Source organism: Petaurus breviceps, unplaced genomic scaffold (assembly GCF_028583685.1).
Source record: "Petaurus breviceps papuanus isolate PSGF00001 unplaced genomic scaffold, PetGlider_PUasm1.0 90887, whole genome shotgun sequence".
Lineage (NCBI taxonomy): Eukaryota > Metazoa > Chordata > Mammalia > Diprotodontia > Petauridae > Petaurus > Petaurus breviceps.
The window spans coordinates 2,962,506-2,987,159 of NW_027187370.1; the positions used below are offsets into that span (position 1 = coordinate 2,962,506).

Genomic DNA, 24,654 nt, shown 5'->3' on the forward strand with positions numbered 1-24,654 from the left:
CTTTTTTAGTAAGGGAGATGATGTGCACAAATTAATTATCTATAAGATGAATGTTGTAAGTACCATAAAGGAGCTACGTTAGGAGCTGAGAGAGTAGAAAAATTGCTTTTTTTTGGATAGCACTGGCAAATACAGAAGGAATGGTGGCATTTGATCTCATCTTTAATGAATAAATCAGGTTTGAGAGAGAAGATGGGGAAGTGGGATCATGTTTGGCATTAGGCTCTTGTTATCTAGGGTCGAGTCCTTAAATTATTCTCCGGTGGCAGGTCTCATCACAGTCTTGAGCCGTATTGTTTTCTCCTGCAGATCAATGAGCTCAGCAATGTTCCAGTCCCAGTCATGTTAATGCCAGATGACTTCAAAGCCTATAGCAAGATCAAGGTGGATAATCATCTCTTCAATAAGTAAGTTCTGGGGTCAGGTCTCTTGTTGGGAGGAAAGGCCTTCCCTTCAGGCAGAGAACTTTGGAAGCCCGATCTTGTGCCAGTGACAGAGCCAGCATCTGTTAGGGGTGGGAGATAACACAACAACTAATAACAAGCAACAGACTAATAGCCGGCTCTCCCCCTCCCCACTCCTCACTGTATCTTGATCTACCTGACTTTGTCAGCAGTGCCCTGAGGCTCCCAGTGGGCCTTCAGCTGAGCACCAAAGACTCACTAGGGCCAACTTGGGTGGAAGTGAGCCACCTGATAGTTGAGTATCTAGTGTAGGGCTGCCAGGCTATCTTGATCTTGGGAAGAGGCAGGAAGCTTCCTGATATGTTTCTAGTCTATAATGCAGTAAGACTCTCTGTAGATACAACTCTCCTCTACCCTTTTGAGTAGTACAGGAACAATAAGTCTAGTGAGGAGCCCAAGGGTTCTCTATTAGAGATACTTTTCCCATTTTTGGCCTTCATGGCATCTTGGGTAGGAAGCTAATGCATCTGGGCTTTCTCTCTCGTGATGGAATGGAGGACCCCACGAGCCATCTCATGGAGCATCAGCCTGCTGTCTGTCCCCCTTCTTTGGTGCTTTTGAATTATCATTCAGTTTTCTTCTTGAATCCCACAGCCCCTCCCTTGCTTCAGCAGCCTTACTGTCTTAACCCCACCATTCATAGAGGACTTGAGTTTGGTTTGTGAACCTCCCTTGATGTCTCTCTGCCACAGGGAGTAATAAGAACACTTTGTTCTAGAAGCTCTCTCCACATCACACCTGCCACCAACTAAATTGCCACTTCGCTAAGGAGAGGCAGCAAAATCTGAGCAATTGTGTTCATTGTCAGCCTCTGGTTGGGAGTAGGGAAGGAGATTTTGGTATTCCTGGGGTTTGGGTGGGATCCAAGGACTCTGGGTTCATCACCGTTTCAGTATTTATTGACTCTGAAAAGTATTCCCATTGTTCTTGGACAAAAGCAGGGCATCTCCCACCTTTATTGGAAGGAGTAGGCAGGGTACTGGCAACTAAATTCTCAAGCAGATTTCTGATCATTAGGTCCCAGAGTAGTAGGGATGGTTGTGTTTCCTTCCCCGCTGGGAACCCCATCAAACTGTAGAGGGGAGGAGGCATGGAAGCAGCAGTGAGCTAGAAGGCCTTCCAGGAAAAGTTTTAATCTTTTGGTAGGAGACTCATTGCTTAAAGAACCAGGGCTAAAGTCATATTCCCTCTATGTGTTCGTGATAGGAAGACAGAGTGCTTAGACCATCACATCCCTCTCCAGGGCAGTGATCAAGTGATGATATAAACAAGGGTCAAATTTGAAGACACTTGACATGATGTCACTCCTCAGGGGCCTTTTAGCATAGTAGTGGAGGGTGGACTGGTTCGTATGGGTTCCAGTGAAACCCAGTGGGCAGAAAGGTTTTGAAATTCAGGAAGACATCTCTACTTTTGCCTAGGGAGAACCTACCCAGCCGTTTTAAATTTAAAGAGTACTGCCCCATGGTGTTCCGAAATCTCCGCGAGAGATTTGGGATTGATGATCAGGATTACCAGGTAAGGGGTGTCTTTTTTCAAGAGGGCCTGAGGGTGGAATTGGTAGGGGTAGGGGGGAAGTGGTGCAGACCTTAGTGGGCAGGAAGCTTAAAGCAGCAATTCCCCAGGGAAATTGAGGTGCTAGTGCTGCTGGTAAAGGCACCACAGGCATAGCCTTAGTTGAGAACAGGGCCTTGGCACTTCTCCTTGGACCCAGGAAACCTGAGTCAGTAGGGCTGTTGGGAGGTTGAGCAATGGGATGGATGAGGGGACTATGAAAGCCACTTTATTTTGGTCTGAAATTCCCAGTCTAGGCTGAAGACCCCTTCTCCTTCATAGTTTGACTTAAGAGTTGTTCCCAGCAAGAGATAAAAGGTTTCTTAAAGCAGATAAGACAGATTAGGAAAATAAGACTTCAAGGCTAGTGTAACTCCTTCCCAGGTATGAGTGTCAGGTAATAAATAAACCCCTTATGATTGGGGGAGAGGGACAGGTAGGGTAGATTAACTGCCCCCTCCACTTGATGCCATTTGTGGGTTGAGAGACTCAGTCCCCTCTTATAAACTGGGGGAAACTAATCCCATTTTCAAGAACATTAGAGTATGACTCACACCTCATGGTTTTCCTTACTCCTCCACCACTTCATCAGCTTTCTGGACCTTTATCCCATACCTGGCAGACCCTCTGTCAACTGAGAACTGGGAAAGAGTGGAATTTTCTACCTCACCTACATAGTAATAGGAGATACAGTTGATCCTTAATTTCTGAAAGAACTAGGAGAGTATAGTTTGTTAAAAGCTGCAAGGCATGCTCAAACCTCCATTTAGCTGTAGTAGTGACCTCCCCTCCTCTCCAAGTAAACCTTTCACTGGCACTGGTCTCAAGGAGCAAAATCTGCTCGTGCTCTCCTCTCCTCTTATCTCCTTGACATTTTTCTACCCCATCCTCCAATCCTTGTCACCTAGGTAGAGGCACTGTACAAGTAGGTATATGGGTATAAGGCAGAGACTTAAAAAGAAGTGAGAAGGAAAAACCAAGCACCTCATACTTAAAATTCAGTTGTATCTATATACAACAGGAAAGTTACCCATGTCCTGTGTTAAGGTAGAGCCCAAAATAAAATCCTAATTTTAGGAGAGAAGCTTGAGGAATTTTTGATCATCTCTAGACGTTGGAGTACAGCAGGTTGCTTTGCCATCATCACTCCTCTGCTGTGGCTTACTTCTCATCCCTTGTCTCACATCATGCTGTGTCCTGAACTGGTGTTTATGGGGGATGATATAAGTCAAGATTATTCAGAGCAGGTGCTATCCTTTTCATCTCTTTGTTGATTAGAAGCCTTGGAAAAGAATATTTTCTGTCTCTGCTTTACTTGGGCTTTCTACCACTTGGTCTTTCCAGGTAGAAGGTCGAGTGGGAGCAGTAAACATGTATCCACTGAATTTCCACTATTGAGAAAGAAAGTATAATATACCAAAGCTTTCTCTCAGGCTGTTTGCACCTTCTTTCTCTTCCTGTTGAGCCTGAAAGCTGAGTCTGAAACTGGTTCTAACATTTATTTTCAGACTAAGGACTTCCCCCAGCCCTTTCATTTCCTTTCCTCTCTTCACATAGGAGGACTGGGCAGACCTAGGAGTAGCAATGTACTTGGACTGTCAGGACTCCTTGAGAGTTTAATTCTTCATAAGACCCCTCATTTCATGCCTCAGTCTTCTGTTAACAGTGAAAGTGATAATACTTCCCTCCCAGAAATACTGAGACCTATGTAATTTAACCTAGGGAAGTTTGGGTATGAGAAAACTTGAAAAAAGAAAGGAAGGTTATCAAGTGAGAGAGAGGGAAAAGATATGGAAATTAAGCATTTGCAGTGACCAAATTTCCTGGAGATAAAATTTTTTCCAAATATTGGAAATGAGGCAGCTAGGTGGTGCAATGAATAGAGCACTGGCCCTGGAATCAGGAGGACCTGAGTTCAAATTTGGACTCAGACACTTAACACTTACTAGCCGTGTGACCTTGAACAAGTCACTTAACCCCAATTGCCCTGCCTTCCCCCCTGAAAAAAAAAAAGACCAAATATTTGGAAACAGGTATATATGGGCCTTATACCTAAGAATGGCATTATTCAACATTCATTCAAAAGAAACCTTTATTAAGTGCCTGCTGTATGCAAGGACTGTGCTAACCACTGAAGGAAACAGAAAAAGACAGTTCTTGCTTTCAAGAAATTTATGATAAAGTAGAGGAAATATGACGTGTACCCAAATAACCATCATAACAGAATGTGCTAAGCATGTAAGAGAAGTAAAAAGTACTTCCCTGTTTCCCACTTCACTCTTCCCCTTCAAAATAATGCATTATTTTTCTGCTAGTCTAGCAAACAGAAAATCACTTTCTTTTCCTCTGACTTTCTAAAGGGTTGCTCCTCTTTTTAATAGAAGTTTGGTAGTTTGAAAAGAACTTTTTTAAATCTCTTATTTATTTTTAGTTTTCAACATTCATTTTCACAAGATTTTGAGTTACAAATTTTCTCCCCATCTTTCCCCTACCCCCACCCCAAGATATCAAGTCTACTGAATACCCCTTCCCCCAATCTGCTTTCTCTTATATCCTCCCCCATCCCCCCAACTTTCTAATAGGGCAAGATGGATTTCTATACCCCAATGTCTGTATACCTTATTTCCCAGTTGCATGTGAAAAACCCAAACAATTTTTTTAAACATTTGTTTTTAAAACTTTGATTTCCAGATTCTCTTCTTCCCTCCTCACCCACCCCACCAGGAAGACAAGCAATTCAATATAGGTTGTACATTTGTGGTTATGCAAAACATTTACATAGTAGGTATATTGTGAGAGACTAACTGTATTTCCCTCCATCCTATCTCACCCCCTACTTATCCTGTTCCTTTTCAAAAGTGTTTGCTTCTAACTACCCTTTCCACCAATCTGCCCTCCCTTCTATCATCCTCCCTCTTCCCCCCTACTTTCCTGTAGAGTAAGATACCCACTTGAGTGTGTATGTTATTCCCTCCTTAAGCCAAATTCAATGAGAGTAAGGTTGATCCATTCCCTTTCATCTTCCTGTTCTTCCCCTCCATTGTAACAGTTTTCTCTTGCCTCTTTTATATAAGATAATTTACCCTAATCTATCTCTCCCTTTCTCCTTCTCCCATTATATTCCTCTCTCACCTCTTAATTTTATTTTTTAGATATCATCCCTTCCTATTCAGCTGATTCTGTGCCCTCTATGTATTCATGTACACACATATACATACATGCACATATACACACATACAACTTCCCATACATACATAAATATGTATGTATACGTATATATTCCCTTCAACTATCTTCATACTGAGAAAAGTCTTATGAGTTACAATTATTGTTTCTCCATGTAGAAATGTAAATAGTACAACTTTAATAAGTTCCATATGATTTCTTTTTCCTATTTACCTTCTCATGCTTCTCTTGATTCTTATATTTGAAAGTCAGATTTTCTGTTCAGTTCTGGTTTTCTCAGCAAGAATACTTGAAAGAGGGGCATCCAGGTGGCTCAATGAGTAAGAGCACTGGCCCCAGAGTTGGGATGACCTGGGATCAAATCCGGGCTCAGATATGTACCACCACACCCAGAAATAACTGGCCGTGTAACATTACTTAACCCCAATTGCTTTTAAAAAAAAAAAAAAGAATACTTGAAAGTCCTCTATTTCATTGAATGATCATATTTTTCCCTGAAGCATTACATTCAGTTTTGCTGGGTAGGTGATTCTTGGTATTAATCCTAGCTCCTTTGACCTCTGGAATATCATATTCCAAGCCCTTCAGTCCCTTAATGTAGAAGCTGCTAGATCTTGTGTTATCCTGATTGTGTTTCTACAGTACTTAAATTGTTTCTTCCTGACAGCTTGTAATATTTTCTCCTTCGCCTGGGAACTCTGGAATTTGGCTATAATATTCCTAGGAGTTTTCTTTTTGGGATCTTTTTCAAGAGGCGATTGGTGAATTCTTTTAATTTCTAAGAGGCTCCCCTGAAACTCTGACAACCCTAGTAGACACAAAGCAGGAGGCTGGAGCCAGGGCAAATGCTGTCCAATGAGAAAGGAAAGCCAGCTGCTGTCTGCAGAGAGAGCCCACAGGGCCAGGACCACACGGAAACATCGTATGTTTCACTTGTTTCCTGGCACTTGGGCAGTACCTCTAAAGGGTTGTCTTCAGCTCTCCCATCTGTTGTTGTGAGCTTCCACAGCTTCAGATACTATTTGTGTGTAGGTGACCCTAAATAAAACGTCTTCAACCCTGATTGGTCTTCTGTAGTTCAGACCCACATCTATATACATGCCTACATTTGGGTGTCTTACTGTATGCTTCAAACTCACCATGTCCAAAATCAAACTTCTCTTTTCCCCAAACTTTCCTTTAGTGACACTACTGTTCACCTATGCTAGAATATATGTCATTACTTTTGCTTCTCCTTTCTTAAGGGCCACATCCAGTTGATTACCAAATCCCATTGATTCTTCTTTCGTGGTGAGATGCCAGTTTGTCTGGAAAAGATCTGAGGGTTATAGTGAACAGCAAACTTAGATTGAATCAACATTGTGATATGCTAATGTGGTCTTAGCCTACATTAAGAGGGACAGAGACTCCAGGAATAAGTAAGTAAAAGTCCCTCTCTGCCTTGGTCAGACCTCATCCAAGAGTGATGTTCAGCTTTGGGCACCACAATTTAAAGAAGACATTGATAAGTTTCAGAGTGTCCAGAATGGTGAAGAGCCTTGCCCAGTAAGTCAGTGTCATATGAGATTAGGTTGAAAGAACTAGGAGTATTTAGCCTAAATAAAAAAAAATGCAGAAGGGAACATGATGGCTCTCTTTTGAAGATTTGAAGGCCTGTCATGTGGAAGAGAATAAGACTTCTTTTGTTTGTTCCCAGAGGGCAGAATCAGGAGCGATGAGTGGAAATTGCCAAGAGGCAGGTGCCAAACCTAGGTTTGAGGTCCTCCCAGTAAAGAGCTGCCCAAAGGTATCCTGTGCCACCTTAGGAGGTCCTGGAGATCTACTTGTCAGGAGTAGTATGGGTAGGAGGGGATTCCTTTTAGGTATGGATTGAACCAAATAGCTCCTGGGGTCCCTTCCAGCTTGAAAGTTCTATGATAATGTGACCTCTTGTGGCTGCCCCTTCTGCTAGGCCCATTGTCACCTGCCAGGACTGCTACAATAGTCTCCTTCCTAACACACTTTCTTTCTCCCTCTTCAAGTCCATCCTTCACATTACCAGATTAATATTCTTTACACATAGATTTGGTGAAATTCCAAAAAAATTCTACTCATGTTCTCTTCCTTGGCTCCCTATGGCACACCAACTGACATTTAGACTTCTTTGCCAGAAACCCATGGCTCTCTGGCCAAACCAGGCCCATCACCTTCCTACCTTTGGGGCTTGTGTGAATTGGAATATTGATTGGTTCTCTCCCTTCACCCTTTAAAGCTCAACTCATATGTCACCTTATACAGTATACCTTTCCCCCAATTTCTCCTTTAGGGAAAATCTTTTCCTCCTGTACCTCAAACCTCATTCTGTATTTCTTTCATGAAATCATGTGTCATTTTGTACATCACTGTAGTTAGATACTTTTACCAAACTGTTAGGCCTGGCACAATGCTTTGCACTGAGTATGCATTTTACATATTTTTAATTGAATTGAAAAAACAACACCCAATTTATATCTTGGTTTTCATGGGAAATATAAGGGGAGCAGGAGATGATTGAGAATGGGATTAATATTCTCTGGTACAGATAGGGAAACTGAGGATAATCGATATGAAATGATTTCTAGAAAGTCACATAGTATGTCAGGATCAAGTTAGAAGCCAGGCTTTCCACCATTTCCATCCAGGACTTTGACCAGGAGGCTCTCCCTTTAGGTTGTAGGGAAGCTCATGGAATTGGAATTGAAGGAAAGACCTTTTTCCATAATTCCCTCTCCATACCAGTCCCAGGATGGAGGGTGGGGGGAGAGAGAAAAAGAGGACTCTACAGGTAGTACTGGTTCTTTTATTCAAAACTCTTTGGGGGTTGCACATTTCCTTTAGGAAATAAGTGGGCAGGACTGGTTTGGAGTTCCTATGTCCTCATACTTGACTTTGTGAGCTGGGGTGGGGTGCAGGGTAAATTAAGCCTATTAAAAGGAGACACCCAGTACCAGTTAGGGTCCCAAGACCAGCCTAACTTTTGTCTTGGGTTCACCAGAACTCAGTGACACGCAGTGCCCCCATCAACAGTGACAGTCAGGGGAGATGTGGAACACGTTTCCTCACCACCTATGATCGTCGCTTCGTCATCAAGGCCGTGTCAAGTGAGGATGTGGCAGAAATGCACAACATCCTAAAGAAATACCACCAGGTATGTCAAGGCTTGAGTCTGAGCTGTGGGGGGAATAAAAGGAGGTGGTCAAGGGGGAATGGTTGAGAAAGGCCATGGTGGAGGGTAGCATCTTACTGGAGAGCAGGTGATGATAATAGCCAAGCCACTGCCCCTTTCCTGCCACCTGCCCCAAAATCGATGAAGACACTACTGACTCATCCCTGTCTGCACAGCTCTCCTGGCCTCTGTCCCTGACACTTTGGCACCTGTCTTGTCCCTTTCCAAGGAGACTTTTCCATCTGGAGTGACCCTCCAGCTGTCTGGGAACCATCTGACAAGGAGCCTGGCTATCATGGTCACCAGACTCTTTGTACTTAGTAGCCCTGGTGGTTTCTGCCTCTAGTAGCTAAGTCAGTGTTGGAGAAGGCAGGAGAGAAACAGGGAAGGGGGTGGGGGTGGGGTGGAAGGAGCAGCTCTTATCCCAGGATAGGGATGGAACTTAAAGCAAGGGGCTAACCCATTTTCTCAGCAAGTTGCACCTCAAACCAGGCCTCTATAACATTCCTTTGTCAGGAATTCACTGGAAACAGGACTGAGGGGGACCTGTATCCAACTTCTTGAGGGATAGAAACCCAGAGTTGCTAATATGATGTGTCTGGGGAGGGAGCCATCGGTCCTGGGGTGTATCCAGCTGTTACTCTTCCTTTTTTTTCTTCCTGTTCCCATCCCCTCCCATTCTAGTTCATAGTGGAATGTCATGGAAACACACTTTTGCCCCAGTTCCTGGGCATGTACCGCCTGACTGTGGATGGTGTGGAGACCTACATGGTGGTCACTAGGAATGTGTTCAGCCACCGGCTGACTGTACACCGGAAGTATGATCTCAAGGTATAGAACCTGTGGGACCTCTGGGATCCCATATGCAGTGCACCCCAGTGGGATAATGTATGGTAAGCCTGAAGTACCACATAAAGAGGAAATATTATTCTCCAGGCATGTAAAAGGGCTGCAGAAGCTGTGGTCTGCCCTAGACATGTCCTATGCTGTGTTCCCTTCCTATGCCTCAGAGCCAGCCTAGGGCTCAGCATGTGGTGTGCAGGAGGCTCGCCATAGCCTGCTTTTAATCCCCAAAGTTTTTGTCCTTTATGTACTAAGAGAATAACCTTGAACCATTCCCAGTGGGATGTGCATCATGAGGCATGAGAGTGCAGATGACTTGGGATGAATTGTCCACTTGGTCACCTGGTCTTGCTTTTGGCCTAAGGTCACATGATTTTAAGCCAGTGGCCAGAGTCTGAGACATAATTTGTGGTTGTAAAACTTCTTTTTTTTTTCTTTTTTCCCCCTATATGAAATTTAACTGGCCTACCTATCCACACATCAGACTTCTGAAGTTGGCATTAATACCACATCTGTAACCAACTCTGCCCAGTTCTTTGTTTCGCATTTCTCCCAACCTTCCCTCCATTCCCCCAGAGGCCAGGCCAGTCTTGTTTCCTCCATGGACTTAGCTTTTCTATCATCCCATAAGACGTATAGTGTATTTGCCTTTTCTTCCCACCCACCAAATGGGACCCATCTTGCTCCCCTTTTATATTCCTCTTCAGGGCTCCACTGTCTCCAGAGAAGCAAGCGACAAAGAAAAGGTAGGCAGGGTACTTAGTATCCTTGGTCCAAAGGTCTGGAGTGGGTTCAGTGGGAATAAACTAGACATTCTTTCTACTGGCAAGACCCTCTAGGGACCACGCTGTTTGTTCCCTTAGCTCTAGGCCTGAGCCCAGCCTAGCCCAGGTGGCTTGGGGGAGAGGGGAGATCAGTTATGTTTGAAGAATGAGATTCCCACAAGCTCCTCAGTCTTAGCAGGAAATTCTTCCATAGAACTGATATAACACCTTCCTGCTTTGTTTCTAGGGCCTTGTCTTTACCTTGTCTTGTTGCTCATCTCTAGGCCCTCCCTCTCTAGAAGCTAGGACTGAGACTTGCTGGCAGGGGCTGGTGATTATTCAGGCTGAGCATCTGTGTCTCAAACATTCTGAACCCCCCTCTCCCACCCCAGGGTGGATGAGTCCCAGGGTTGCCCTGCTTGTCTGACACTGCCCTCGCCCTCTCACAGGCCAAGGATTTGCCGACCTTCAAAGACAACGATTTCCTCAATGAAGGACAGAAGTTGCATGTCGGGGAGGAGAGTAAAAAGAATTTCCTAGAGAAATTAAAACGGGATGTGGAGGTAACAAACATGGCCATCTTCCTGCTTGGGAGAGAAAATTTATACCTTCAGGGCTACCCCTACCTAAGTCACTAGGGAACCTCTTTTTCCCTGATTAACTCCATTAACAGTAACTGTGTTACTGTCATCCCTGCCAGGCTGTTATACTATAAATCTTTTATGTTTACATTTTGCTATTGTTTAAGAGAGTTTGTGTATGTGCTCTTACCTCTGCAAATAAATTATAAGCTTCCAGAGAAGGACCATGTCATCTTCTATGTTCCTTTTTTGTTAAACAGGCATTTAGTAATCACCTGCTGGGTACCTGTGCTGAGTGCTTTACAGATATTATCTTATTTGATCCACACCTCAACCTTGAGAGGGAGGTGCTGTTATTATCCCTATTTCTTTTTTTTTTTTAAAGCAGTCGGGGTTAAGTAACTTGCTCAAGGTTACACGGCCAGTTATTATTTCTGGGTGTGGTGCTGAGTATCTGAGCCCGGATTTGATCCAGGTCATCCCGACACTGGAGCCAGTGCTCTTACTCGCTGAGCCACCTGGCCGCCCCTAAGCAATTGGGGTTAAGTAACTTGCTCAAGGTTACACGGCCAGGTGTTTCTGGGTGGGTGCTAAGTGTCTGAGCCTGGGATTCGATCTCCAGGTCTTCTCAACACTGGAGCCGGTGCTCTTACTCGCTGTGCTACCTGGCCGCCTCCTATTATCCCTATTTCATAATTGAGGAAACTGGGGCAGACAGAGGTTAAGTGAATTGCACAGGGTCACACACTAGTAAATGTCAAAGACGTATTTGAACTCTGGTCTTTGTGGTTCCAGGCCCAGCACTCTGCAGTATGGCGCCACCTAGCCACAGCTCTTGTTTTTCTCTACATAAAGTTTATTTTTACATAAAAAGTATAGCCAGCACCTGCTTTTAAATCAATTAATTTATGAAATCATTGTGTTCTTTGAGAAACATATGTTAGCATTATAACGGCTTAAATGTCATGGCATTTCTGAAGCAGTTGTTGCAGAGTAGAGAGAGTGCTGGGCCTAGAGTCAAGAACACCTGAGTTCAAATTTGGCCTCTTGACATTTACTAGGTGTATGACTCTGGACAAATCGCTTAACCTTTGTTTGCCTGATTTCCCCAACTCTAAAATGGGGATAATATTAGCACCTACCTTGAAGTGCTGTTGTGAAGGTGAAATGAGGTAATATTTATAAAGCTCTGTAAATGCATATTCCCTTCCCTCCCCTTCATGACTCTTTTTAAAAAATCTGTTTTGATTTTTTATATTTCTTCCATATTTTAATATTGGCATAGTTTTGTACTGCCCTTTTACCTTCTACTAATAGTGCAAAGAAAGATGGATTTGGAGTCAAGAAAAGCTGAGTTCAAATTCCACTTCTGACATTTACTTGCTATGTGTTCATAGTCAAGTCATTTAACACCTGGGAACCTCAGTTTTCCCCTTTGTAAAATGGAAACAAGGAAATATCTTCCTCATACTGTTATTGTGGAGCCTAAATGACATATAGAATGCATTTTAAAAATCTCCAAATACTTTATACATATCAATTACTATTAATAACACTAATAACAACAGCAACAGTAAGCTAGTATGGACTCAGAACAGTGCAGTAACCTTCATATACAAGAGATTACACCCCTGACTCACCAAGGGCTCTGCCTTGTTCTCTTCATGGACCCAGATGTATTCTTCCTCTCTGTTTGTAATCAGTATGTCACATCTGAGTAACAGCCTAGGGTCATTTGTGGCCATTGCCAGATTAGCTGGAGCTCCAAGTTCTGGCCTCATTAATAAAGTGCTTGTCAAGTGAAAGTGCTTGCTGACCAGCTGATCCCAGAGTGCATTTCAGTTTTTTAGGGCCCTTGGTCTACTCCAGGGGAGCTAAGAATTAAGGGAAGGGGATGGGAATTGTTGGTATAAGTGTTGCTTTCCCCTCTTTGGGTGAAATTTTCCTCTCACTCTTGGTGTCTTCCTCCCCTCTCCTGGCCTCCTTCCCCATTTAACTTTCTATTCTGTTCACTGTTTCCCCTTTATAGAACCCATTGGATATAAATTTTGCATATAATCCCTTCCTTCTCTTTCCTCCCTTAGTTCCTGGCCCAGCTTAAAATCATGGATTATAGCCTTCTGGTGGGCATACATGACGTGGATCGGGCAGAGCAGGAGGAGATGGAAGTTGAGGAGCGGGCAGAGGATGAAGAATGTGAGAATGATGGGGTGGGCGGCAACCTGCTCTGCTCCTATGGGACACCCCCCTGACAGCCCTGGGAACCTCCTCAACTTCCCCCGATTCTTTGGCCCTGGGGAATTTGACCCATCTGTGGATGTTTATGCCATGAAGAGCCATGAAAGTAAGTGGGAACACTGCTCTATCACCCCATATTTTCTCCAGTCCCATGGCCAGAGAACCTCGTCCCCTGTGAGAGCTGCTGCTTGTGGCAGCCGGAGCCCTGGTTGGGGAATCCACATAGGGCCCGAATTCTGGAGCTCCTCCCCTATCTAACCTTAAACAAGTCATTTTTGGCTGGGTTATCTCAAAGGTCCCTTTCAACTCTAAATTTTAGGTCTTCCCCTCTCCTTGGCTTCTGTCGACTCTGTTAAAACTGACATTGGCCACTGGATTCATGAGCTGTCTCCATGCCCTCTAATCTCCCTCGTGTTACATCTAGTGACTCACTTTTCTAGAGTTTCCTTTCTCATTTTGTGTAATCTCCTCAGAACGGGAGAGGGGAAGGGGCTTCCATGTAGAATTTGTTTTCTTCTGCTTTAGGTGAAGCATCACGATCATGTTGTAGAAAGAGGGCGAGATGGGTTTCCAGGAGGATAATAATTCAGGTGCCTCCTGACATGGGTGGGTGGTTTGGGAGGGTTTCTGAGTTACTTAAACAAAAGCAAAGACCTGAAAACACTCCAGGAGTGAGCTGGACCAACTTGTCTGACCTCTGCCTCAGAGCTTGTGAGGATACAGTAAAATAGTCATTGAGAAGGTACTTTAAGGAGACATCCAGGGAGGGTTCGAGAATATCTGTGTTTTAAGTCTTATCCTGTTGTCTCCTGCTTTCCATTTTCCTTCCAGATGCCCCTAAGAAAGAGGTGTATTTCATGGCCATCATTGACATCCTCACACCCTACGACACCAAGAAAAAAGCTGCACATGCTGCCAAAACAGTGAAACACGGGGTGAGTCTATCCTGTTCCAGTTCAGGCACCAGCAAGGGGGAGACCTTGAGGCAGAGGTCTCAAAGGCCCCTAGTGTCTGAATGAGAATCCCTTCTGACAGCCATAATCCCAGGTGACCACTTGAGACATCAGGGGCCCACCTCCTCCACAAAGCAGCTGGTCTCCTTCTCAGTCTCTCTAATGGTTAATAAATTTTTCCTTGCCTCAAACCTCAGTTTGCTTCTCTGTACCTCCCATCCATTGCTGCCCTTCAGCCAAGCAGAGCATCCTTCTTACATGGCAGTCCTTCAGCACTTGAAGATAGCTGTCATTTCCTCCCTAAGTTTTCTCTAGGACAAATGTCTGTCAGTTAATGCTCATGTTCTCCATTCCTGGCCTTGAAAGGTGGGGTGATCTGAGGCCTGCTGCCCCCTCTCTGCTACAGAACAGGCTGCAGGGAAAGCTGCTATTTGTTTGTCCTCCAGCCCCTTCAGTCAGGTGGGCTTACCTTGGCCTTATTTCTCTTGTACTTGGGGAATGATCCCACCTGCTTCTTTTCCCAGAGGGTTCCTTAAGATGTGCATCTCACCTGACAGCTTGTAATAACTTTGTTTTTGTATTTATGCTGCTCCCTAAGGTCTCTTTCCCTCCGGATTTAAATCCAATGTTCTGCAAAATAAAATATTAGAAAGATCTGGGACCTTCACCATCATCTCCCCACATACTTACCCCCCAGCTCTGTTACAGGCCTGGGGGGAGGGGGATCTGAGCTTAAATGAGAACTGCACCCTTAGAAAAAAGCCAGGTCCAATGCAGGAGAATCAGTTAACAATAAAAAATTGCTTTCAAGAATCTGTGTTTTATATAGATTCATATAAGTTGTATGCAAATCCCATGCAAATCCATAGGGCTCTTCCTAACTCAGCAGGCTATGACCCCTTGGGACCATTCTTTAACATATCCTTTATGCATTGCAGGCTGGGGCGGAAATTTCAACAGTGAACCCTGAGCAGTACTCCAAGCGCTTCAATGAATTTATGTCCAACATCCTGACATAGTCATCATCTGCCTGCAGCCAGAACCAGAGTGCTGGGGTGGGACTGGGAAGGAAAGGAAGAACAGGTGGAGGGTTGTGTGGGGGAGGGGTGAACTTCAGAGGAGAGACTGACAGCCTGCAACACTGTACAAGACACTGTAGCAGCGTGTACGAGTGAGTGTGTGTGTGTGTGTGTGTGTGTGTGTGCGCGTGCCCGTGTGTGTGTGTGTGGTATCACTTTATGGGAATCTTCATCTTCTGTGCACCCTTGATTCCCCCACTTGACCCTGGTGGAAAAGTGGCTCTCTCTTTGTTACCAAGACACCCAGAGGCTGGGCAGGGCTCCGTTGGGTTTATTTGGGTTTCGTTTTTTAAATCGCATTGCTTCAACATTGCTATTTATAATGTGTGCAAGTCATCCTCTTCTCCCCCACCCCAACTCCCTTTTAATCAAAAAGCCCCAAGAGCCCTCCCTGCATGGGGACCCTTTAGAGCAAAGCACTATGACATCAGAAAGGAGAATGCCAGTAACTTCTGAACCTCTTGGGGGGTTTGGTTGGATGGATTATTTTTTTAACTAGGGTATCGAGTGCAGCTCTCCCCACTGCCTACTGTGCATAGAAATTAAAGACGAGATTGTTCTTCCATCCACACTTGTTCCCTTCCCCCAGCCCCCCACATGGCCCAGCACAGGCCATGGGGGACTGATGGCCAAAGATGTCAGTTTGGTGGAGTCCAACCACAGTGGAATGGTGGCTTTTGGAGCCATTTGTTTTAAAAGAAACTGCACATACCCATGGAATCATGGTAGATGTCTCCTTCTCAAAGTCTGCCTCCCAGTGGATCCCAGAAGTAGAAAGTGTGCCTATGGATATTATCATCATGTATTCAGTCATCTTTCTTTTCTAAAAACCCAAGGAATTGAAGTATGAAAGGCACCCAAAATCTTGTGTACTTCTTCCCTTCCAATCTAATCCCCCCCCCCCCAGCAAGCCTTATTTTATTTTGGACATGTGTGTGTCCAAGTTCTTAGCCTGGGGAAAGTGAAAATGTTCCTTCCTGTCTCCAGTGAGATCTTTCTAAGCACAAGTGCTATCTTGTAGATGTCTTGTTCTTCAACCCCAGTGCAGTTTTCAAAAGCCCTTGAGGCTAATGAGCAAGGGAGTGCCTCTTTTCGGTTGGCACCCTCCTCCCACTGGCCCAGGACTCATTTGGGGAAACATTTCCAGGAAGTTAAAATTAATGTGCTTAGTAATATGTGTCCAAGATCCAGCACCATCTGGAATGACTTTTTTCCCCCTCACATACACCTGGATTCCTAGCTAATTTATTATCCGTTGGTCTTCACATAAGTAACAGGCTTCTTCAACTTCATTTTGGGCTCTTTCCTACCTGAGGGGCCCTGATGATTTACTTGTTTCAGAAATGAGCCAGGCCAGGCCTGTATAGGTCTCCATGAGGTCAGGCAGTTTCACCCTTTGCAGAGAAAGCTCAGCCACAAGGGATCCAGACAAGTGAAGATACTGATTTGGGGGTGAGGGTTGGTGGGGGGAGGATGACATTCTTACATATACCTAGGTTTAGGCACCAGGGCAAGAAGTGATGAAACTTGTAAATAGTATTGTAAGACATTATGGTTTGCCACACCCTTTGGAATGGGGTTTGATTTCCTTTGTTACAACAAAGGAAGAGGTAGGTTTAGGCTCAACTTCTGAGGCAGGAATGGGAAGTTTTTGTCCTCCACCCTTTTGGTCTGGATTCATTATAGTAATGGATTAGAGATGGATAGATTAGATTCATCCGTGCTGTGTACTTCTTGGATGAATGAAACTCGAAGCGGTAGTGGGTAGAGGGTAGCTTGGATCAGCTCTCTGCACCAAAGCTTCCAAGGTGACAAGGGGCAGAACTTGGAACCAAATGACCTGCAGAAAGCCAGGCAGACTTAGGAAAGGAATTATGTAGGAATGATCTTTGGACTTGATCCCATCCCCAAATCAAGAATGAAAAATTGGATCTGATTCTAGACTTATGTTGTCTGAAAAGTTTGGAAGATTATGTCCTCCCAACACTTGTGCTCCCACCATTGTATCTGTTGATCATGTTGCCATAATGTGTATACAAAATGCAGATGTGATTTTATCATTTAAAGATATACTACCCAGGTATCCAATTTGTTTAACATTAAGGTTTTTAAATTTTTTTTGTATATTGTTTACATTTTTCAGAGGTAGCATTGTTTGAAATGCTCATTTTGTTTCTAGACAGTATTTCTGGTTGTCTCCCAGCTGCAAGGTAAGAGTTACCAGCATTTGAGTTGTGGTTTGGTGATTTGTTTTTTAAGGGTTATAGGCCTTTACTCACCCTATTTTCTACTATTTTTCAAATTCTTAGATTTGGCCCTTTGGAATTAAGAGTATTTAAAGGCTCTTCTTCTTGGTTTATTCAAGTTTTCTAATTTTTTAATGGTTAAAAAAATGTAGAAAAGAGGAACTGGTGGTGTTAAAAGGCTATCTCCCCCAACATCCTTTGGATGGGTGGAGTACAACCCTCCCCTACACCCCCTTTCCCTTATGATTTTGCACAGAAGAGATGAGAAGCTGTTACAGTCTTAATGCATTTGAGAGCAATTCTGGAGTCTGGAGATTAAAGGCTTAAAATAGGAAAGGCAGGGTGAGATGGAAGTTAAGAGGGACTGTCTTCCCTTCTCTCCTTTAGGGGACTGAATAATATGTATTCCTAATAACAAGTGTCCTCCTCTTCAGACCTTTCTCTTTGAATGTCCACGGCTGCATATGAGAATCCAGTAGGCTCCCTGTCACGGTGAAGAATTACTTATACCTCCACAATAAAGACCACTACCTGAAGGCCCTGGCCTCTTTAAACTCAAAGACCACTAATCTTTGCATGCATTTATGTCCCACCCCTACACTTCACCACAATACACAAACACAAGCCCCCCTTTCCACCCCTTGTCTTTGGTGGATTAGAAGATATTCCAGCAAGTTATCAGCCCCCCAGACCAGGCTGGAGCATGCCTAGATACTTCAGGTTATTCTGTTAAGAGGGTTGGCAACCTATAGCCCTTCTCTAGTCTCCCACTAATTCTACGGTGTCAACATTAGCCTGACATATAGTAGTAGGTAAAGAGGCTGCTAACCCCATTAAACTTCATACTCTCCTGTTCTTGTATGTCAGGACAGGGCCTCCCAAGTTGGTGCTTCTGACACACATTTGTGCTTTGGGTGGAAGGGCATATTCCTTTGTTTCTGCCCTTATCCCAGGAAAAAGAAAAATCTACTATTTTAAATTCAGAATGGAGGAAAAGTATTGTTTGACTCGTTCTTATGTAAAGCAGCCTTCTTTATAAGTATGTATGAAGAACAGAATTGTAAACTCTCCTATATGAACTATAAGGCTGGGGGATGGTTGGACAGATTCAATTTTTAAGCACAGAGAGCAAAGGAAAAAAAATTACATTGCAACAAATACTCTGAGGGTCAATGAATGGCTCTTTTCAAAAGGGCCAGTTCCCTTTATCTGAAACAGTGACTCTGTAAGATCACACCAGAAAATTTGTAATCGTCATACTTCCCCCTCCCTGCCCTTCTCATCTTTACTTAAAGAGATATTCTTACAATCTCTTGATGTCATATCCATATCTCCCAGGAAGCTTCGGGTGGCAGATCTTAAGGAAGGGGAGCTAACTTAAGGAAGGAATTTTCCCCCCTGCTCATAGTCACTCTGTAAAAGAGACAGAGTATGATGCCTCCAAAGGAATAAGTACAGGATTTCTCCTTAACTGGTATCATACTCTTTAGCACAGTCGGATCATTGCAATTGAAACAAAATGTGAATAAAGTTTTAGGTTTAACTCTTTTGGGGAAGGGAAAAACTCCACCAATCATGACATCTAGATTACCCACTGTTTCCATTTTTTAAATAGGATTTTCAGTCCTCTGTGCTTGTCTGTTTGCTCGGATAAGTTTGAGACCCTATTACTGTTTTGAAATGCATGCATGTAACAAGATGAATCTGACCTGAGGAAAAAAAAATAAAACTTCAAATTTTGTGTACATCTTCACTATGGTTTTTGTTTCCACCTTGGAGTAAAAAGTTTAAAGTAGCATTTCACCTTCCAGTTTGCAAAGCCAACTTTAGCTCTCACCAAAGTGCCTCAATGTAGAGAAGGGATATACATACTATTATTAGACTACTAGCTTAAAAGTCAGCGCAACCTCCTTATCATCTCCCATCACTTTTCCCAAACTCCCCTACGCCATGTTTGCCTTCAATGAGATTTGGATACCTGCCAGCCCTCACAGACCCCCAATCCTACCAGTTGTGGGTGGGAAATACTAGGACCCCCTGAAAGTTTTTATAGATAATCCTTAAAAAGGACAAGTTCACAAGGCAAATAATACCTAAGGTTCCCTGCAGGTCAGGAAGAGAATGAAAGGACCAGGATAAATTCCTGAAACAACTATGGAAATTGCTCAGAAAGCAAGAAAGAAAAGTTATCTCATTACTTTATTTTTTTAAGAAAAGATTAGTAGGCTCTGGGAGAGGAAAAAGGGTGGGAAAGGTTAGTCCATCCGTGCCTTCAGTGTCCGGGTGGTGATCTTGTCTTTCTCACTAAAGGGGGAATTAAGAGATAATTTAAGTTTTACCTTGTGATTTTCATGCCTAAATGACCACAGCAACACAGACACTTCTACCTTCTTCAAGAAGACTAAGTTTAATGTCAAAACCTAAGAAGGATCCTTAGTGACCACCTAGAAATCTTTTGATTCATGGTTCAGTGCTTATCATACTACAGTACAGTTTCACCAATCCCATTTTGGGATGGGACCCATGTGGGGATTTGTTTTGCTTACTTGTTACAAATTTTCTATTTCTTTTTTCATGGGAGGAAAAATACATAACTGGAAAAGATTCCCTCCACCCAAACTAAATACAACTGTCTGTTATAAGAGAGGAGCACTAATAGATAATCCAAAACTCCCTGGGAATGGAAAAGTAATTCACTTTTAATTTTGCTAAACCACATACAGATTTAGTTTACAGTCTTGAAAATCATACTGGGGAATGGAGAAAGGAAATGCAGAAACTTGCTGGGAATTAGAAGAGACAACCATCTTGAGATTTTAAAAATTAGCTACACATTTATGTACTCTTCTCAAAAAATCTGGAGCACAGGGAGGAAAATAAATGAAGTCTACATTCTTTTTTTTTTTTTTTTGCTTTTTGGAGGGCAATTGGGGTTAAGTGACTTCCACAAAGTCACACAGCTAGTAAGTGTGTCGTGTTTGAGGCTGCATTTGAACTCAGGTCCCCCTGACTCCAGGGCTGCTGCTCTATTCACTGTGCCCCCTAGCTGCCCCTAAATCTACATTCTTTTATTATGTCTGGTCTATGTTAAAGCCCAGGGACAAGTGTCTATGTTTGAAACTATTTTCCGGGCATTTGTCTCTGCCTTTTTTAGGTAGAATGAACCCCCAAATCTTCTGATGTTTGGTCAATCCAGGTTAAGTACCACGACAAGAGAGGGTAGCTCAGGGAACAAAACTACACATTACACCTCAGGGGGTGGGGAAAGAGAAATAGAAAAAATACAAGTGGCCTTAGTTTATTCCCACCTCATCCTTGCTACAAAAGAAGTGGCTCCCTCTCCCATAGCCCACCCAGGGCAGTAAGAAAAAATTTTTATCATCCCATACTCACATGATATGGACAATCACCCCCATTCCTGACACAGCATCTCGATCCACAGCATTCAGCATGGCTTGGGAGATGGTTTCAAAGAGGTGCTCAGGTTCCTACCAAGAAAAGTCTCCTATCAACTCTCAATGCCCTGGAATTGGAATACTTGGCCCAGCCCCTCGTATCCCCTTATTTACTAATGGTACTTCTCAGCTAAGGACTTCGGACCTAGCTCAGGGTTTTATCCCAGCCCTTTCCTATCTTATCCCCAATCTGTAAATGGGTAGGAAAAATAAGCCTTTGAAATACCTCCTTAAAAAGTGGTAGTCCTAAGATTCAAAACTGGCTGGGATATGGCCTTAGAAGTCTAGAGGCTATTCCTCTCTTTGAGCCAGAGAAGTGGAAATCAAAGAAGTGAATATTTGTTAACCAAACTCTGACTCCAGCTCCAGCCAGAAGCTTCTCTGGCTAGAAGTTCATTTTTTTGCACTTATCATGCAAACTCGATTCTCATTTAATGATAAGGGGGTAGAATGCTCAGGCAGCTGCCCTCAGGGTTTGGAATCTCCCAACATCTCACCTCCACTTACCATATCAGGTTCCCAGAGGGATTCACACATCCCATACATCTGCTCCGAGCAGGTACCACTGACTACAAAGTCATCAGTCACCATGGGACAGCCGATGAGGTCCAAGGAACAAATAAAAGGCTCAAAGGTCTTAGGGTGCAAGCCAGCAATGACCGGCTCAGTGTAATATGGGCCGAACCTGGCAGTGATGGGGTGGAAAGGAGGTGGTCAGAAGAATTCAGTAGGTACTCCTTCCCACTCCCACACTGCTCCCAGGCTAAGGTCATGGCAGAAAGAAAACATCCCACCAATCAGTGTGCCATCAGTTTATTTCCTTACAAGATCTGATTTTAAGTTTGTCATTTCCTATTTGGCATCACGCAATACTTAGGAACTCTTTCCCCTTCCGTTCTCCTGTACTTCTCTTAAATGCCCTTGGCATCTTCTTCTTAGAACCCTTTCCACTTTGGTGCCTCCTATCCTCATGGTCCCTCTCCATTCATTCCCTATCCCTACTCTCTAGTAAATCCACTCCATCCCAAAGGCCCTTCTCTATTCGTCATCATGTCAAGAGAGCTTTCTCTTCCTGATCCTACAGAATCTGCTGTGGCCTTAAAGCACTCTGAAGTCTGAGCTCCTCTCTGGCAGTCACCAGCTTAGTGTTCATGGGGATGGGGGCCTAATAGAAAAATAGTTTAACAGTTATATAATGCTTTCAGGTTTGCAAAGTGCTTTACATTCACTGCTTCAGGGGAAGGTACAGATGAGTTGCCATCTATACCAGTAGAGGAAGTATCCATACAAATGAAAGTATAAGTATTAGTTTGAATATAGTATGTGCCACCTGTACCCTCACCACCCCCTCACCCAGATCTTTTTGAATGGCGCGCGCGCGCGCACACACACACACGAATACCATGGTAAGCTACATCTGAGTTTTATCTAAGTTGGAATGGGAGGAAAGGTAGGGAGTGTGGCCCATTTTACAAAGGAGTAACTATGAATTAGGAAGAATTGGGAATAGTGGAGAATGCTGGATCTGAGGAGAGAAACCTGGGCTCAGACTCCATCTCTGACATTTACCCTGTATGACCAAGGGTGGATTGCCTCATATCTCATAACAAGGAAAGTATTTTGTAAACCACTATAGAAACGTGAGCTAATAAAAAAATTCAATTGGACCATCAAAGACAATATTATGCCCACTTTATAGATGAAGCAGAGAGGTTAAATGATTTTGACTATGCTTACCTAGCCAGTAAATGTCAGGGGCCAGACTCTAACCCAGGCCTTCTCTGACTCCCAATGCGGAACTCTTTCCACTCTACCATGCTGCTTCCCTCAGAAAGTCTCCCTTTGGAAACAAGGGCTCCCAACAGCTGGACTCCTCTTTCTCAACAGTATATACATAGGAATACTATCTTTTAGCATCATCACTGCTCCAAACCATTTACCCTGGAGGCCTGTTTTTGAAAGCCCTCCCAGATCTTTACGCCCAGGGCCTGCTTACCGTTTCTCATAGAGAAGGTTGGCTACCATGCTCATGAGGGTATAAGGTTTGATTTGTCGTCCTTCCTTCAGTTCATATAAATTCAGCCGGAATTTGAGGCGCTGAGCTCTAAGGAAAGAAACCAAGAGCCAATCATGTCAGTACTGGCTTGTTGCCCGCCTGCTGCCAGACATACAGATGGCAAGTGACAAAGAGAACAAGACAATATTATCAACCCAAGACAAAACTCACTTTTCAACAAGTATTCTCCAAATAACTCCACCTGTTTCATTCAAGACCCCAACAGTACATCTGTTTTTGCTAATTAGAACTTGTGTATATGCAGTTTTATAAATATTTCCTTCAATAGTTCTGCCTGTTATCTCTCTTAACTGTACCAAGAGGAAGGTGAAGTGAGGGATAAGCCCATTCTGTTCCTCTGTAACTTTTTAAACTTTCTTCCACTTTATTTTCCTTTTAATCTGACCTTAACGAAACGAACATTTCCATACACAGTTAGGAAAAGAAGAAGATTGTATATGAACTTTAATTCCTTCTCCCTACCCACCCACTTGTTAGTCAGCAAGTACTCTCGATTCTTCCTATACAGTGACTTTTGAATTCATCCAATCCTTTGTCCCATTCCCTAAGGAGACTCTCCCTTGTATCAGAATTTTAAGTAACCTCTTCACTTTTATTGTCTAGCCTTGACAATTCATTATGCCTGGCACCACCAGATTAATATAAAATATATCACTTTCATCATATTACCTAATTACTCCAAACTTTTGATGGCTTCCCACTGCTTAAAGGATAAAGTGTAAACCCCTTAGCCCTTCCAAACCTACTTTTCTAGTCTTATTTCCCTGTTACTCCCTCCTCTACAGGGACGTTCTGCTGCTGTAACAATTATCTCCATAACAATTCACAGTTTCTCCTTCTCCTTCCTTCTGGTCAATCCTTCAAAGGCCCAAGTCAAATTTTGTGGCAGTTCGGTTTAAGTATATAGATGCCTGTCTTAAGAGTCAGAAAGATATAGGTAGGTTCAAAATAACTCTCTGACATTTACTAGCTGTGTGACTCTGAGCAAGTCACTTTACCTCTCAGTGTCTCAGACAACTAATTCCCTAGGATTTATCCACTAATTCTTGGCTGGTAAATGGTGGTAATGACAGGAAAAACAATAGATAACAAGCCAGAACACCTGGGTTCTTGTTCAGACTCTGCTTTTTAGATGTTTGATTTTAGATAGGTTATTTCCCCTCTCTGGGGCTCCCCTATACGAGAGGATTGGACTAGATGCTCTCTACAAGCTCTCCCAGTTCTAATATTCTATAATTCTATACTTTCAAGCTTACCCCAATCAATCCAACTCAAAACAGATCTCTTTATTACCTTCATTTCTATACAATTATCTTCTGTACCACTCTTTTGATGTTTGTCATCTGCAGCCCAGTACTGTCAAAACGCTTTTTTGAAAAAGTATATCCTGTCTTCCCAACTACACTTCAAGCATGGTTCCTGATCTCAAAATGCTTTATATTTGTATCCTTTCCTCCTCTCCCCCCCAATCTTAAATGGGGCATTCTTAATAAACACAGTGACAACCAATCGGGCAAAGGCAGTGGGGCAGACAAAGCACCTTCCAGGGACAGACACCTGTGAGACCAGGGGGTCTGAACCTTTTGTACCATGGCAGTCTGATGAAGCCTAGGAACTTCTCAGAAGTGTTTCTATCTAGATAGTTGAAAAGAAATTCTAGTTAGAGATCAGTGAAAAGAATGTTGGCGTCTTTTTTCCCATCTAAATTCAAAGAATCCTTTGAAATCCCCAGTTTGAGAACCCCTGTGTCGGAGGAGAGCAGAAAGCTCATACTTACACGGTCTGTACGTCGGTGGCGAGTCCAGCCAGGCCAATATATAAGCGGTGGCCCATGGGGAAGATCTTCTGGAAGTCAGTGGTTACCATCTGGGCCTGAATGCCGAAGCGTCTGTCCGCTGCAATGGCCACACAGTTCTTCCCCTTCATGGCCATGACGGCCCCTCCGTTATAGGACATGATAGACTGAGGGCGTGGGAGGCGAGGCAGGTCAGTGGCGGGAGAGGCCACGGCCCCTCGGCCCCCTGCGGTCC

General features: G+C 43.6%; 2 protein-coding genes across 3 annotated transcripts in view; one reads left to right on the forward strand and one right to left on the reverse strand.

The window, feature by feature from the left end:
• The window catches only part of PIP4K2B (phosphatidylinositol-5-phosphate 4-kinase type 2 beta), a 30,400-nt gene extending 11,563 nt beyond the window's left edge, over positions 1-18,837 (forward strand). The window contains 10 exon segments of the mRNA XM_069074308.1: positions 310-407; positions 1,886-1,982; positions 8,218-8,370; positions 9,073-9,219; positions 9,939-9,977; positions 10,445-10,558; positions 12,661-12,819; positions 12,821-12,920; positions 13,646-13,749; positions 14,706-18,837. Coding sequence (XP_068930409.1) covers positions 310-407; positions 1,886-1,982; positions 8,218-8,370; positions 9,073-9,219; positions 9,939-9,977; positions 10,445-10,558; positions 12,661-12,819; positions 12,821-12,920; positions 13,646-13,749; positions 14,706-14,786 — 1,092 coding nt within the window. The 3' untranslated portion in view covers positions 14,787-18,837.
• PSMB3 (proteasome 20S subunit beta 3) overlaps positions 147-24,654 on the reverse strand; it is a 25,010-nt gene continuing 502 nt past the window's right edge. The window contains exons 2-6 of one of the 2 annotated variants that reach the window (XM_069074309.1): positions 24,402-24,586; positions 22,544-22,651; positions 21,055-21,232; positions 20,486-20,580; positions 147-505 (exon numbers count right to left, since the gene is read on the reverse strand). In XM_069074309.1, the coding sequence (XP_068930410.1) occupies positions 454-505; positions 20,486-20,580; positions 21,055-21,232; positions 22,544-22,651; positions 24,402-24,586 (618 nt within the window). In that variant the 3' untranslated portion in view covers positions 147-453. Of the gene's footprint in view, positions 506-19,272; positions 19,397-20,485; positions 20,581-21,054; positions 21,233-22,543; positions 22,652-24,401; positions 24,587-24,654 lie in introns of those variants that run through there. The other variant, XM_069074310.1, reaches the window with a different exon arrangement.